The sequence below is a fragment of the Haemaphysalis longicornis genome, unplaced genomic scaffold (genome assembly GCF_048455015.1).
Source record: "Haemaphysalis longicornis isolate Haplotype H1 unplaced genomic scaffold, Haemaphysalis longicornis Haplotype H1 scaffold_2, whole genome shotgun sequence".
Lineage (NCBI taxonomy): Eukaryota > Metazoa > Arthropoda > Arachnida > Ixodida > Ixodidae > Haemaphysalis > Haemaphysalis longicornis.
This window is the reverse complement of record NW_027526295.1, coordinates 268,132,065-268,149,360: the sequence shown is the minus strand read 5'-3', so window position 1 is coordinate 268,149,360 and position 17,296 is coordinate 268,132,065. Positions and strand designations below refer to the sequence as shown.

At 48.6% G+C, this 17,296-nt stretch overlaps 2 protein-coding genes across 3 annotated transcripts in view; one reads left to right on the top strand and one right to left on the bottom strand.

Moving 5' to 3' along the window:
* LOC144170675 (uncharacterized) overlaps positions 1-17,296 on the bottom strand; it is a 218,072-nt gene that overhangs the window by 40,278 nt on the left and 160,498 nt on the right. The window lies entirely within an intron of this gene.
* The window catches only part of LOC144170677 (uncharacterized), a 29,071-nt gene continuing 22,598 nt past the window's right edge, over positions 10,824-17,296 (top strand). The window contains exon 1 of the mRNA XM_077700611.1: positions 10,824-11,653. Within this exon, the coding sequence (XP_077556737.1) occupies positions 11,547-11,653 (107 nt within the window). The 5' untranslated portion in view covers positions 10,824-11,546. The remainder of the gene's footprint in view (positions 11,654-17,296) is intronic.

The following is a 17,296-nucleotide window of genomic DNA, read 5'->3' as shown; positions in this document are numbered from 1 at the left end:
TTACCGGGCCCACATGTTACGGCTTCAACACTTTCGCGGGTATTTTTGTCTATCCGCCGACAAATATGTAACAAATCAAGCTAAGTTTGAAGTACTATTGACACCTAATAAAAGCATAAACCACAGTGGTTCAAAATAAGGTCGAGCCTCGCGTGTTAAAACAATTGTAAAGGCTGCCTACGTTGCAAATAACACGTAGCTAAGTTTGTATTATAGTTTAGTTTTTTTTTATTTGTCTTTTTTTTCTCAGAAATTCTGTCTGCGTTGAGCAAAGTTACAAGGTACAGAGTTTAAGGGAAAAAATTAGCGAGAAAGAATAGAAGCAAGTATAAACAGCACGAACCAAAAAGAGCTAATCAGCCGCTGTGGAACGAGCGATGTGAACTCCAGTGACGGTTGGAGCTCTGCATCTTTGTACCCACAGCCGCATACCATCACCTGGCAGCCGGATGTGCTTTCGAGCTTTCTTTTTCTCATAGAACCTGCCTTTCGTTTACGCTAAGCTTCTTGAACCATTTCCCCCAGAAGGTATGCGGCCATTGGAGTGTTCCATTTAAGAACAGCAAAGGCTAAGTTTCTATTTTGTCAAAGGTGTTAAAGCACTGACGCTGAACGCTTTGTAGGGTCATGCTCAAATATACATGCACACTGTATTTTTGAGAGAAACCTAGCCAGTCGGTTCCGTGGAGCGGAGGTACCGCATCATGTTAGCATCATGATGATCACGTGATGATCAGGATGGTGATGCTGAACGCTTTGTAGGGTCATGCTCAAATATACATGCACACTGTATTTTTGAGAGAAACCTAGCCAGTCGGTTCCGTGGAGCGGAGGTACCGCATCATGTTAGCATCATGATGATCACGTGATGATCAGGATGGTGATGATTCTCTGCTATTGCAAAAATATCCGGGAATTTAACGTATTTCTTGTCATCCTTTTCGCCGTTATTTTCTGCAAGCTGACGTTCTATCCCCCCAAGGCCGATTACGGCGGACGGCACAGGAAATCGCCAGTTTTACTTGGGCCAAACACATCCGGTGGTGTGCGTCTTCGACAAAGTAGAAATATGCCAGCAACACCAACGAGACTTCGGTTAGGATGCTCCTACAGGACTTGAATTTGGCTTACATTTAGCACGATGATGTCCCTCTTGAGGAAGCTTGGGGGTCCTTCATAATACACGTGCTTTCAGTGAACCATTCTTTACAAACATCAAATCAACAGGGCTGACATCACTAGTTCACATTAAAGAAGAGCTCTCTCTCTCTCTCTCTCTCTCTCTCTCTCTCTCTCTCTCTCTCTCTCTCTCTCTCTCTCTCTCTCTCTCTCTCTCTCTCTCTCTCTCTCTCTCTCATAATTGGGGTAACATTTCATTCACAGCATGCCGCAATATCTTGAGCCATTCGACTATGTGGAGGTGGAAGACTAGCGAAGCTTTTAGCACAAGACATAAAGATGACGCAGGGTTTAGGTGAAAGGTATGAGCAAATTTTATTTTTCGAGAGTTAACATAAATCATTCTTAAAAATGACACATACATTCACGTACACACTTTAATTTTGTCTCCACTGATTTTGAGAATGGCGCCTATTGATTACTAACCTACTCAAGATGCGTACCCAAGTGATGGGTCCAAATCATGTTCTGAACGGCGTGCCACTTTGATGGTGACCGCGTACTCGGAGCACGCACACACCTTTACGTCTGTTTCCCAATGCATCGCGCTATAAAAAGCCATGCGCATCAAAGACACGTGAAGCCCCGAAATTCTTGTATTCGGACATCAAGAAGACATGGAATTTTACCCATACAAGCTTCGCTTAAAAGATCGAAATATTGCTAGTTACGCGCATTAGGTCGTGTAGCTTAATCAATATTGTGAAAGTTTACTGCATAGGGCAAGTCATTAGGCACACAGGACAGCCTTCTGAAGACATATCTTTACGGTGGCCCGCTGCAGATACCGGTTACGTATATCGTCGGGAAAAGTAGAACCATTCCTGTAGTTCAATCTATGGCTTCTCCGGCGCAGACACGCTTAAAATGAACACTGCCGTCTCAACTAGCCCATTTTTCTCCCCTCTAAAGAGGGCAGATTCATCAGGATCCCCGAATTACGACGTTAGGCACTCACCACGCGCAGGCAATTGAGCAAAACGTCGCCACACGACACGCGCTTTGCGAATTGCCCCAGCACGTACAGAGATCGTGTAGTTGCGCAAGAGGCAACAGCGAGGACACTGTTTGGACACCGAAGGCTCAATCCGGCTGTTTGGAGGGTGACGACACATCGAGAACAAGTTTAATTGCGCGCGGGATTCCCCCGCGACATACTACCAACGAAGCCGGATTAACGAAGCCGGGTGACATGCGCGCCGGAGAGGCGAGGTGTGCCTTGGCTATCGCTGCGCCGGTTCATCGGCTCCTCGAAGGGCATCGTATTGCGCGCATCGGCGAGTTAGCAAGAATGCAGCGTCTCATCGCTCAAGCACGTCGGGTACACCCTTTTCGTTTTTCCTTCCCGGGAAATAGTTTCCCGGGGCGATTCGGCGTAAAAAGAACGAGTTAAAAATTTACACCACAGACTGCGAGGGAAGTTAGGCAACCCGCGGGGCCGACGCCCTGCTCCTCTCGCGTAATGAATGCGTTAAACATGCATCAGCAACTCCGTAACTCTGCTCCGGCAGGAATATATCGTGGCGCGTGTAGAAACCCCGTTTGGCGGAGAGGTAGGACGAACAGGGTGAATGAAAAATTCGGGAAACGAAGACGGGCCACTTATCGACAGGAAACTTCGTTCAACGTCGAGTTCAATTTGGCGCGATTTCGCCATAGAGTAGACGCCTGATGAACTCCGCTACGCCGCATCGATAATCGAAGCCCACTCCTCTCACAGGCTTAGTTGTACCGCATCTCGTCGGAGCCCCGGTAAATATTTCCCACCGTTGGTAAATCTTCTCGCAACGACTTCCATCGTGGCGCACCGCACAGCGGAGGACTAAATAACCCTCTGCTTTGGTTGCGTTCCACTGCGAACAAGATAGATGGAACTTCGCATCTCCCAACGCAAGCAAGAAGTGCAACAATTAAACAGCCCAAACATTCAAGATTCTTCGCTTTTTTTTTCTCATTTCGAAGGATCAACTTCTGGTAGGAGCATGGCCATTGAAAGTTAAAAAAGGTTTCAGTTCTTAAAGGGACCCTGCAACACTTTCTTCAACTTTTTTTTGAAATCTTAAATGCTTGCAGAACGTTGTCATCCAACACAGCCAGTACTTCGATTAGATGGTAGCAAAGTACCTGAGCCAAAAATTACTGCTCTATGCCCATCAGATAAGCTATAAACACGCTCAAACGTTTTTTCTCTTTCCCGGTTTTGGCGTTCTTTGACCGCCCGAATTACATCGCTAAGGCCATGTAGCGGCTGTTGGCCGGTTTTCCTTCTGTTGCAGCAATGAACGCTTTTCGATAGCAACTTAAAAAAAAAAGCCACAAAAACAGAGCAGAAATGGAAGGCGTATCTGGTGCGACGAGCAAATCACGCAGTGCCACTCCGTGATGACGATAACTGTAGCTTTCGCAGTGGTTCCAGACGCGAAGGAAAGAGTGAAAGCTCTTATCGAAAATATTGCAGGGTCCCATTAACGTTCAGTATATATTATATACGCTATCGCACCGACGTGCAATCTTGAAAAATATGCTCATACGCCGGTTAGCAGGGCTCGCATCATAAAACATACTCTACAGCCGAATAATGCCCGCCATCAAAATACGATCTCACGTATATACGACACAACGAGGCCTGTAATGCGGTTATATGCTCTGAAACAATGACGTCTATAAGCATCAAAGGCTTTCCACTTGGCTGCGGTGCGCGGGGATATTGGGCTTCGTATTGGCCAATAATGCGATCTCAGAAACTGCGCCCTTGTTTTATGAGCTCGAATTCCAAACTCAGACGCGTGCTGCACCTTTGTAGACCGTTCGCAGAAGGAAGGCCGAATCGAAATGTCGCCCTGCAGTTGCCCAGAGGCACACAAGCGCACCTCCTGTTCGGAGATTACTTGGCCTCAGCTACAACACCGGGGGAGCTCATATAAACAAAAATCCCTTTCTCCCAGCTCCGAGCACTCGAGCGTTCGATCCGTCGCCCAGAAAGTCGAGCAGGCGGCGACGTTGTGCTTATGCTCCTTAGGGAGCCCCGTAGGCAAATCGATGCGCAACAAAAACATATTCTCTCCTTTCAGGCGGAAACTGGGCGCGGCTGGAGCAGCGGCCAACAACATGCAGGGCCGTCTTTAGCCTGAAACATCGATTTGTTCTGCCACACAACGCCGCAGGCAATGGCAGGTCGGCCCTCGACCTGCTTCTGTTCTTCCAACCCCGTCGCCCGCTTGCTCAGCTGAGCCACTGATGCGGAGTTCGCGGATCACTCACTACCGACGCGCTACACAATAACAGTGAATAAGGCACAGCACGCGTTCTCCTCCGCGAAACAACGTAATCCCGCACGCTGCCTCGGAGGAGCTCGTTGCCAGGGCCGCTGTAAAACGTGAAACGTCATGCCCCACGGCTCACCGTGACATAGAAGCGCTTTTGACGGCAGACAATAGCGAGTGACACAGAGACGCGATGAGCGCGGAGAGATACGTACATCCTTAAAGCGTGTTCGCATGCCCGACACGACTGCGGCGCCGACTTCGCCTGCACTGCGCTCAACTTGCACCTGAGGCAGGCTGGGAGCAGCCCGCTGCCTGCACCCCTTCGGTGCGGCTTGTTCTGCCGGCGTTGCGGCAGCCTCCAACAAGGGGCCTTTTACACGTAGGCAGCACAAACACAGGCCACAATCAGTTTAGGGACCTATTTATTCGCCGGGCCCAATCAGGCCCGCGCGTTCGGCTTTCCCGCGCGGCCCCCGTGCCGGCGTTCTTCGGGCCCTCTCGTGGCTCTTGCCTCGGCTTCCGGCCCGTTGCTTTTTTGACGCCGGCAGTCTTTTTGCTAAGCTCTGCGAGCGCAGGCCCTTTCTTCTGTTTCGCCGATAACCAGGAGGCAAGTTTCGCGATCGAAATGCTCGCCCTCGCTTTGCGCTGTTAATTGGATTCAGCGACAGAAGTTGCTTGCTCATGTGGAGGGACTTTACCAATGCGAGCTACAGCAAATGAGATGTTTTGCTTGGTTAGGAGTTAAGACAAAAGTGGATCTCCCGGTCAACATTCGCTCGCTCCCCGTTGGATCGCGGCGGGAAGTCGAGCTTATTTTATCCCGATGAACTCCAAGCTTTTTGCCCCACTTAGTTGATTCAGCATTTCTATCGCCCTCTTTCGTGTGTGGTAACATGCTTTTTTTTTGCGTCCGGGAAAGCTCACTTTTTTTCTCTTTTACGGAATTGCGTAGCCAACTTCCTTCGCTTCTCAGGGCTTATTTTCAGCCGCACGCTGTCACGTTAAATTACGAGTTGAGCTGAACCCATGAATGTTTAAGGAAGGAAGCATTAGAAAGAGCGTCGCTGTATTGATCACGGTCGAGTAGTTCTTAGTGTGGTAGGCGTTACCGGAGCCACTGTTCTTGCATGCTTTGCCGAAGCCCTTTTATCATACGGCACACAACTTTTTAATTCTCGCTTCACGTGTGATGAGAATAATTCTGCGTACAAATATATTTTGGTTTGTACCTTCTCCCACGCTGCATGGCCCAGGGGTTTAGACTGTTTAGAATATGCTTGAACTGCGCAGGTAGCACTCTTGTGTTACTGGTTAATCAAATTAATTTTTCGATGACCAGGGGAGTATACGGTGCCATTAACGGCCATTGCTATCTACTTTGCGAAGGATATCTACATTTTCTTTTTTTTCCCCTCCATCCCTCCTCTTGACACCTACCTCAATCAGCCATACGGCTACAAACGAAAGCTATACAGCTTCCTCAGACACTTCGCAGTTGAAGAAAAATTCGTCCTGGTCCAGGATTCGAACCCTGGACCACCGCTTAACCGGAGCAGTTGCTCTATCAACTGAGCTTATCAGGAGGCTAGTCGTTTGTAGTGCGAGAGCGAATTGATCAACAACTCGAAGTGATGGAGCGTTGATATCTACTTGATATCTTGATATCAAGTTGATATAACTTTTGATATCTACTTTACATAACTAGACATACAAAGTAAGAAGAGGAAGTCTATGTGAACCCCATCTGTGATAGGAGAACGATAAACGAACAAGGCAAGGTGCTAGTGTTTTATTTAACCCGTTGAGTGCATACGGCGGTATTTCGGAAACCGGTCATGTTCTGAACGAAACCCTTATTCTTATCCATTGCATTAAGCAAAACGAACTCTAATTTCTTAAGAACATACGATTCGAAGGAGTGGGTGTTCAAAAGGAGTAATATTTTCTTCGGAAAGAACTATCCTCCCTTTCTCTCAAATAAAATAATAAAAACACCGAATAAAAATGAAACCCCCGACTTCTTGGTGGCCTGACGGCACTGCGCTATACAGCCACGTCGGCAGGCGGCGCACAATGAACGGCGCACACATTGTTTTCACGAAAAATATGTTACGCCCATTTTCACGCCCCGAGCAACGAACCGAAAGCAAATCTGGTTGACGTGAAAGAAAAACAGGCCTACCCCGGAAGCGTCAAATAACAGACGGCGCGCGTAACTTCCAAAGAAGGAGCAAAAAGGAGCGAAGACACACTGTCAGATGTCACCGCGAAATCCGGAAGGGAACCACAACGGAGGTTTGTTTTCATTCCCTCCTTTTTGTGTATTTCGTGACTTTCGCCGAACAGGACAATGTTGCTGGGCTGCCGCCCATTTGCCACTAGTTCGGTTCTTGCTTCTGTCGTGTGTCTTTGTGTCAGTTGCCACATTGTGTTTCGTTGCTGTATTTTTTTTTTTCCTTGAGCTTTGAGCGCATTTCATCGACTATGGAAACGACAGTTCGACACGGCCCTTGCTATTTCGGAGTGCGGCCGATGCACGCGCATGCGACAGCAAAACGTCCGTCGTGACCTCTACTGTTGTAGCGGGCCTCGTCAACGCCTATGACTTCAGACAGGAGCTGCAAGGCTGCTGCCTAAGCGGAACAGTGGTGCACCAGACACAAACCAAAACATCGTGCAGAAGCAAAACGTTTTGTTTGAGCCCATTATTACGGATGGGAATGCGTCCAGTGAACTCTGTTTCCGCTTCTTTCATAGCCAACTTTTTTGTGACAGCCAGCTACAAACTAGACATTTTGCGCGAATTAATCGACATATGTCCTCGGCTGTGTGGTCCACCAGACCTAATTAAAAGACAGCAATCGGCGCTCATGCAGCATTCTTCGTATACCCAGGTGCATCGGGGGAAGCACTGACAGTATCCATCTAAAATGGACGTGAGCGCAAGCAAAAGCCCTAAAAGTAGCAATCAACACAACTAACAAACGCAACCGATAATGATTGTGCAGGCAAATCTAGCCAAGTCTAAAAAATGTGTTACTCATAAGGACAGACCAAAGGTTAAAGATGCCTCAGAAGGTCGCGATCTTTGCAGCAATCGATGACGTAACAAACTGACAATCAATGAAAGCAAGTGACGTTATCCGCGATGGAGGCGGCTTTATTGGACAGCAGTGTCAGCATGCCAGTAAAAAAAATTCGCCGCGTATCTGCTCCTTTCGTTGCAAATGCCGTCAAAAGACGATAGTATTTGTAGACATTTTCCAAGGAAATGCCCCCCTTTGCTTTCCCTCTCACCTCTCATGCTGTTCCTTTTCCGTCGCGCTCGTCCCAAGGTAAACGCACTAAAGGTTTGCTCAAGGCGATTTAAATTTACCGCGTTCCACTGGTATACAAGCCGAATTCCTCGACGCAAGCGCTGCAGTACGGCGGAGACGCGCGTGAATCGAGGCGGCCGACTTGAAGGTTTATAGAACCGCGTGACCGTGCTCCCCGTGCGTTCCAAGCAGAACGTGGAACCTTGCTAGTGGAACCTTTCGTTGCTGCTACCGCGTGATTTCTCATATGCTGTCAGGGGGTGGCACGGGCAAGAGCAGTCGGCGGTTTTCTGCAGTAGATGTAGAATATCATTTGCAATCGATAAACCAAGCATCCATGAATTATTTAATAAAGGAACACTGTAAATATCCCTTGTGTACGAATTTCCTGTCTTATATTTGCGTAAACTCTTGCTCTTGTTAAACAAAGTTGACAAGTTAGAACATATAAACCGGGCTTTGACGTTTACATGTGGCTGTGAGTATATAAGACTATTGCGCAGTAAGCATTTTACTTTGGCCGGGTGGCTGAATCGAGTCACAGACAGACAGACATACAGACAGACAGACATACAGACAGACCGAAATTTGTGGGTTCAAGTAGCCCAAGAAAGACTATCGACTTTAAAATATAATGAAGTCGGCTAGTGCTTCCACATTCGCCTGCGCGCGGTTTGCGCCTGTCCAAGTCGCATTCTGCCGAAGACGTATTTAAGGAATCGATCGCAGTGGTTCCGCCACAGAAGAACCACCCAAGTGCACTCACGAGCGCGGAAGGTTGGCCAAAAATGAATAAAGGCTTTGTCCACCGTGCTAAAATGCCAGCTTCCTTGCTTGATTTCTCGCTCGCTTTCTTGCTTGCTGACGTCTTCAGTCAGAGGCTTCATTTTCTCATTTTATTCGCTCGGTGGACTTTAAAGGGAGAGGTCAACTTCAGTTTTGATTAAAGAACTCGCTATCAGTTAATCATTGTTAGCATTACCCAAAATAAATAAATACTCAGTTTTCTTTAAAACACGGATATCCCGAGAACTTGTGTCGCGGTTCTCAACAGAACAAAGCTTGTAAGTTTCAAACTTTTTCTTTTTTTTTTTTCGGACTTCGTTTGACGTGTTTTTGTCTCTCGCTTGTACGTAAGCTGTTGCTTTTCACACTTCTAACGTATAGCCAAGCAGGTTCTCTACAACCTTCTTGCGTGTACCACACTACCCTTTTCCGTCTAACCCTTTTTCTAGAAGCCCGCTTTTTGCCCTATACGTGCACATCAGCCGAAGGCTTTTTTCGCTGCGCCCTGAATTCAAGATAACACGACGCATACCAGAGATGTCTCGTACCAAACAGCCTGCTTTAGGGTTGTATTCTGTCTGCCATGTTATTCATCCGGCACGAACCTTCAGCATTGATTTGGTTTTGACTTGGTTTTGGCTTGAAGGAGACCCTTCAGAAGGGTCTCCTCGTGACGACATGGCTTTTGAGAGGACCGTGTCCTGTTAAACACACTCGTTCCTATCAAGGACAAACAGGATTCACAGGTGGCTTCATCCCGGGCAAGGACAGATCACATGCGTACCGTTCCTAGTGTTTCGTATTTTTTGCTCTCCCGAAGCTTCATAAGCCGCCATGTTTACGCTTCTATTCTCGCCGCTGCCTTGCACTTCGTCCTAGCCTGTAAGGTGGTTTCGCTCTCCGTTTGTGCTCAAAAGCAAACACTATGATGGGGTTAGCTAAGACAGGCACAGGGTTCGGCGCCAGAGACCCGCCGCGTCCGTCAGCGTGTTGACTGAACGGTCGCCGCGCCTTGAGCCCATATCCGCTAGTGCGTGTCGGCGCGTCGTCGCCGATGGCGCTTTGCGCAACGTCGTAGACTCGTGGGGCGCTGTGTACCGAACAGTGGTGAATGATCTCCGCGTGATATGTAAATAGCGGATTGCGATTCGACGGGGAGCCAAGTCGATGTTTGCAAGGAAGCGCTAGCCAGAATACTTTCAAAAACGGCGTTGACGACGAAAGAAGCCGGACGGAACGAGTTTTCACGAGTTTCAATTCGACGTATATAACGGAATTTGTTAACAGTCCCCCAAACAAACTCTGTCCTATAGGTGGAATAAATTAGGTCTTGAAATGCTTAGTAGCCGCCTAACCACTACAAACACAGCGTGAAAGAATGTTAAGAAACCCTGCGCGTCGTGTCGCATACGAATATGTTTCGCTGAGAGATTCATGGTTTGAGGGTAAGGTAACTCGCTGACGGGATTAATATACTTGAAATCCCAAAAGTACAAAGCCGACCCCCACGCTGGCCCCTCTGTGTTTCGCTATGAATTGAGATTTGTTTTTACTTGAACTGATGTCATCATGAGCAATCTGAAAGCTTCTCTTCAGTACTGATCGTCATTACAGCTTATGCCTAAATACAGAGTAGCAATGTTTAGTTCGCCTTCATGCTCCATACAAAGACGATGAAGTTAATCGACCAGATTTAAGGGAAATCACCAAGGTGGAATAAGTTTCCACTAAGGAAAGTTTGGAAAGCTGTACAGCTGTACAGCTTTCCTTTGTAGTCGTACGGCTGCATTGAGGTGGATGTCAAACTTTCCTTCGTAAAGAGCATGAAGATGGCTACGGTGCTTTAGGCATACTTTAAGTACTTGGACAAATCAAAGCAGCACGTCCATAGGCTCTACTAAAAGGTCTTAACGGCGACGTCTTGATAACCGCGAGGCAATAATGAATAAGCGTCCACGTGCTTCCACAGACCCACGCCGAAAACTCCTAACGTTGACTAACACTTTCGTCCCAGACACATGGGTATTGTAGCAGTGTCTTACGCGACCTGGTTGAGCTTTGTCAGCGGAAACACCCGTCTGGTAGCTCTTATGAATTCGCAGCCTGTTGCAGCAGTTGCTACCGTGCACGGTCAACAAAATCGTCACGGGCACTTCGTTAGCGACAAGCGTGTCTCGGGCTCGCTGCTGGCTCCCTCCGTATGCCCTCCTCGCATACGGCCCATGCATCAGAGTACAGAGCTATTCTTCGGGAACCCAAAGCAGTCGTGCGAGGCGTGAATGACAGCACAACGACTACGCGACAGCGCAGGTGGGCGGCAAAACAAGGTCTTACGTGTAACGCGCAGTTGTGGCAATCTACAGCCAACGATGCGCTTCGTCTTGCCGAGTAAGGCGGTAAGACCGACGAAAGCACGAGAACAAGAAAGATGTGAGGGCGGCAAAAATGACTAAATACCAAAACACATTTCCCATGGTAGCGTACGACAAGTGTACAAGCGAGTGAACAGGGCGTTGTTCCATGAACATATAAAAGACGCTGCAACACTGCAGCGCTGCAAGTTGTTGTTCTTGTTTTTGACGCAATGCCATCACGCTAAGCATAGTTACTCGCTTTTTTGCCAGAACGGCATTTCCTTCCAATTATTTCATCTCATGTCATTTGTTTCTTCCGATTTATTGCTCGGAACAGGGTTCCGGTGTACTTTTTTAACAACTTAGACGCATTTGGAACATTGCCAATACGCGCGTCCACTCCTAATTTGAATAACAACGATATCGGCGGTCCAAATATTACTGCTCCACACAGATTGCGTAACTTATAAACTTGCTCAAAAGCTTTTTCCTCACGCCCATTCTTCAAACCTGAGAAATTCGGTTTGTGTTCTCGTGACGTCACACGGAGTATCACCACCGGAGGCTGGCTTCTTTTCAATGCCCGAACGAGACGCCCGTCTGCGAAACGCTGGCGAAAACGTGAGGGGGGCGTGCGCGTGACAATGGTGTGCGTTCCCTGCCTAAGGCGCGGGTCGCGGTGCCTTCCTGAGACGCACTTCGCGCCGCCGACGCAGAGGCTCATCACCGCTACCGTCGAGAGAACCCACGGGTGAGTGCTGCATCAGCGCACAGCTGCTGCGCCCAAATGCCGCATTAGGGAGCATCGTAATCGCCGGCCAATTTTTTTTTTTTTCGTTCAAGTCACACACGATCGTCCATCCTCATCGTCAGAGAAAGTTAGTTTTCCTTGGGGGCGTACCGGCGTTGCAGGCGCCATCAGTGAAAACACTAAAGCTTCGCTTTAAAAAGAAACCGCTACGATTCGCTAAAAAGGCCCTTTTAATTACTGTGATTTTGTTCGGCTATTCCCAGGTGCGCCCGATCTTTTTTCTGGACATCGAGCATTGTCAGATATCGGGCTCGAATTTCAGTCCACCAGTCAACGCACAGGCACCAACCTTACGTATACCTGCGCCGACATCGTGAAGTTCAATCAACCTGCATCGCACATCGCAACGAATGGATGTTCCGAAAGCAACACAGCGTGTAAGTTGTAAGAAACAGGCGTACGATGAAGGAGTGACTCTACGTCGCGAAAGCGCTTGAATACAAAACGCGTACTTCTTCCCCTGCATACTGATGATGCGCCGTCCTCCATCGGTGAGATATACACGTGCGTGCGGGGCGCTTGTTTCACGACTCGCTGTTGTTCCGCCTGAATCTTTATGATGCACTCCATTATGGCGCGATTCGGTGCAGCCGCGCCCGCCTTTTCTTGGCGCGTTTCAACGACAAATGTATAGAAAGGCGAGGTGAATTTAAACTACCAGCACTTAACCAAATGCTCCTGCGTTTCGTCAGATGTGAAGCACATTACAATAGCGCGCGGGGTTTACTGAACTAGCCCATCTGTACAGGTTCGCCTTATTTTAACCGAGACGAATAAGTAAACACCAACGGCAAATATTCGTACATGTTGGAAACAACGGCTGCTTCAGATACCCTGAACAACCATCCTTTTTTTTTTTAATCTGGAAACGTAACACAACGCCCGGTGAACTGAAAAATGGTGCTCGATTTTTGGACACCGGTGATCACCCAAAGGCCACAATCGCCAAATAATGTTTACCATGGAAAAGGACGGGGAGTTAAGACCGATGTATACCAACGACGCGTGCAAGGCTGGCGTTCAACAAGAGCCAGATTTTAACAGCGATGCTGTACAAGCTGGTGGTTGGGTCGGCGAACGTGCCCAGGAAAATCTCGTCGAGCGATGACGTCATCGGGCGCGCCGGCACCGCTTCACACTGGTTTTGCCTGACCGCGCTCGGGCGGGACTCGTGTCGCCACCTGTCGGAGGCGCGATACAACTGGCACAAGCACGCCTTTGGAAAAGCGTCTAGGGGTGGCTCGCTATGTCGCTTGTTGTGACGAATGATACAGTTTTGGCAGTGCAAAGAGGAGAATTAATGCCAAAATGAAAGAAGCCAAAAGACCGAGAAGCGATAACGTTAATCAACTTCCTAATTAGTGTCCCACGCGCCAGACCACACAAGCCGAACGGTAGCCACGGAATGAGTACAAAAAGTTTGAGCAAGCGCTCGTCTCGCTGCGCCCCCCCCCCCCCCTACTACCCGCCGCGGTGGCTCAGTGGCTAAGGCGTTGCGCTGCTGAGCACGAGGTCGCGGGTGCGATTCCCGGCCGCGGCGGCCGCTTTTCTGATGGAGGCGAAAAGCAAAAACGCCCGTGTGTACGAGATTTCGGCGCACGTTAAAGATCCCCAGGTGGTCAAAATTAATCCGGAGCCCTCCACTACGGCGCGCCTCATCGCCTGCGTTGCGTCGGCGCGTTAAACCCCACAATCAATCAATCAATCAAATCATCCCCCCCCCCTACTCTTGTAGCTTCACCGTAAAACCGGTGGGTACGCGTACATTGTACATATTTTAATGACCGATTGTTCATCGCTGGTTGTGGGGGTTAACGGCGACGACACAACGCAGAAAACTTGGCCGAGCCTCCAAGCATGACCACGCATAAACTTTGCCGAACCAAGAATAAGCTAGGCGGGGCCTCCAGCTTCCCTGTTTGCCCAGTCTTAGCCCCACTAGTGCGAGGATGCCCCAACTTTTTAACCTACGTGCGTGTTACAGTACGGACTGCGCGACTCTCATCAGGAGCAAACGTAGTACTGTAGCGCACGCTGTTAATGCGAGGGGGCGGGAGCGGCGTTGCTATGGTAACGCGGAATGATTCGGCTGTAAAATCGCCGAAGGTGCGCAAGTCATTCAAAAGCGCAAGTTGAAATGCTAACACGAAAGCGCCGTGGAGTCAGTTACAATGGCTTCTTCTTGAATAACTTCACTCACGAGGGGATACGCCTAAATGATCCCGCAGATCGGGGAAGAAAACAAATAATGTAATGTCATCGCGACATATTAACATAAATATAAATTCAATAGAAGCGCAATGTTATCGGAATAACAGTGCACTCTAGGTGCCATCAGCGAAGCGTTGACGTAATGTCGTCGAAGCATCGCCATACTCTATGCAGCCGCAACCGCGCTGAATTCTCGCACTATCGGTTCGAATAATCACCTACCAGCTTTTTTATGAGCGCGGTTCTTTCCTACAACAGCAAATGATTCGGCGTATATACGAACAGAATTTGTTTCTTTTACGGCCCATAAAATGAGAAGGCTCGTTAGCCTCATACGCATATATAGAAATAAGGGGACTTTATGGTGGCATCAACTGTCCAGAGCGGCTTTGTCGTTGGACACAAGCAACACAAGACGCCTCGGACGCTAAAATTGTTGCCACTGACTCGGCTCCTCTTTATTGTCGCTAAAATGTCACTATTCGAACCTGTCTTGGCGGCGGAATTCAGTTATTACAGTCCGTAAAGCTGTTCACCCAGTTCGTCCTAGCCAGTGTGCAAACTCTTGCGGTCTCTTTAACTTTTCCTTTTTTGTTAGTGTCGATAGTGGCGATTCGCGTTTAAGCTACACAGACAGCTCAGAAATATGCTTCAAATGAAGTGACTAAAAGGCGCTACTTCAACCTCAAATATTCTCCTTCTCAAATATTCTCCAAATATTCGCCAACATTCTCCTTCTCCTTCTGCATTCTCCTTCTTTGAGCCAAAGAGTCATATCCTAACAAAGAAGCTGCTACTCACTGCGCTCTAGAGAATGCTGCATATTTTTACAGCGCAGCACTGAGAGTGTTAACAAAAGCTGCAGGGTTTACTTTGCTGGCTCCATTTTGTTTAATCACACTTTATTTTGATTAAGCAGAGGCTGGACTTCCATTCGATGCCGCTCACGTTTTTAATGTTCAGCTGACAATTTTTAACACGCGTGGTCTGGCGAACCTGAAACAGCACTTTAAATACTTCAGTTCGCGATAGTTAATTACATTGAACGGCTTGAAAATCGTTTGTTTCAAATTCCCGCGCTTTCCTTCCGAACGGCGCATATGACAGCCTCCCGGTTTGACGTCACCGCTTTGTGCGGACGTCACCGGCGCCCGCTTGACAGGGCGTTGCGCCCGCTCGCCGCTCGTGGAGTCGCGCGCGCGAAGTGACGTCACGAGTTTTTGGCTAGCGCTGCTCGTCACTTCTTTTTCCTCTCCTGGAGTGATGTCACGCTGATGTCCATTTGCCGAGTGCCGCTCCGCGCGCTGCTCGGTCGGCGCGATAAATGCGATCCAATTGAACTATGTTCTTCGCGCCGCAGGCCGCTCATATTTCAGCCAGGGTATTCTGTTGAGTGAAGGATGCGAACGGTGCAATAATATTAACGCCAAAAATTGGTGTCAGTGCTCCTTTAAGCAAGCATTAAGTCGCCCAAAGGTAAGGGGGAAAAGTCTTCATTTCGGGATGTGAGCGGCGTAATGCGGTTTAAACCCGGAGCTAACTTCCAGTTTCTTCGTGACATCGCAGTACCTGCCACTCCGATCCAATCTCATTCCACCAAAACAAATTAAATGCTCACTACCCAGCATGCGGTGTGTTTGACAGTTCAGACACCTCCACACCGGTGGGGACGTTTATCTCGGTCGGTGCGACAGGTACTTCGCTGTGGCAGTCGTACCAGAAGCCTTTTCGAGTTTGGCAAAACCGCAGTAAACTGGATTTTAACAACCCCAAATTTGTCTGCTCTGTTAAAACTTCGTTACGCCTATTTGCTTGGAAGCACGTTATATAGGTAACTAAAGGGGGTCGTGTTTAGTTTGTCGCCTGCTTTGGACAACACCCTTAAGTGGAATTCTGAGTGTATTTCAGAAATGTCCGTTTCACGTCCAGCTCAATCATGACATACTTCCAGTTGCGGGGCCTCAGACATGCACAGATATCTGGGCCCCAATTCGCTTGTTTTGCGTCAAGTCCTGTCGTTTGCCTTCAGCCAATCAGGACTCGCTGGAAATGGTAACTTTGATACGGACATGAACCAGCCAAAATCAAAATCAAAAGGCTCGCAAAAAAAAAAAAGAATTCTGTCCCACCCAATACATCTAGTCCAGTTCTATCCACCGGATTATAGCCACCACGCACCACGAAACGAAAGTGCTGGGCGAGCAGACATGGAATTGAAAAATCCATGGCGCGTACAAAAACGGACAGAGGAGAGGAGAGCTCTTCAAAAAACAACCTAGAGCGGACGAACTTTTTTTGCAAATATACGCAAGCTAGTAGTGCCACATGCTGCAGCGGAGGACACTGTGTTTCCTAGGGGCCACTGGATTTTACGAAGACAGGTGTCTTGTCTCCAGCTAGAATTTCGCTGTCGCAGGACTAAGTGATGTGTAGTGACTCTCTGGGACGTTGATACGATATGAGGTCGCTTAGGCGGAGCATTTGCCAGCATTTATATGCAAGGCTAAGTCCGTTTCTTCAGACAAACACCACGAGTACTACTACTACTACTACTACTACTACTACTACTACTACTACTACTTTTACTAAAGAGAAATCACGCAGCTCTAAGCTCCAACTTTTGTAACTTCGCGCTGGAAGTTCGCATTGTGTGGTGTCCCTTGTCTCGTCCGTGTTTGTGCGCGCTGGGAATTTCGTTAAGATTGCCACATACGCTTGCCCAGGAATCCGTTCTCGTGAGCCACAGAACGTTTCCAGATTAAAAAAAAAATACATCCGCCCATTCGACGTTTAAGCCCCTTCCGCCCCCGCAATTATGTAAGCCGTGGGGACATTTCGTCGCGCTGCTCGCGCTCACTCAATTCGGTTCTTCCTCGCGGGCCATTCGGAAAGATGGAAGCGCGGTTTAGAACAGCGCACCCAATGGCTTTCGAAGCCCGGGCGAAGCAGTGCAGCCGTGCATAAGGGCAGAAAAGAGCCTGCGTCTCGGGATGTGGGCACGCACAAATGGGACGCAGCTCTTTCGTTCATGCCTCGAAGCGCTTGGCCACACGACTCGAGAACGAGCTAATGCGAGCCAACCCGCCTGAGGCTGCCACAGTCGGCACCAGACAAATACGCCCCCGTCGCTTGCGTAACGTCGTTCATTGCGTGCTGCCACACTCAACTAGGGGACGAGTCCAAGTGGAGGCGTCGCCGTAATACGACTACTGCTCATGCTGTTGCGAAAACCGTCGCGGTTGCAACAAGTTTTTTTTGTTTTTCTTTTTTTGAGATTGCGCCAGAACAGAAAAGGCGACAACGTGATTGTGCAGCCCACTGGTTAGTCAAAACAGTCGCCGCCTTTCTTTGCCTCGAGGTCGTGGTATCCGG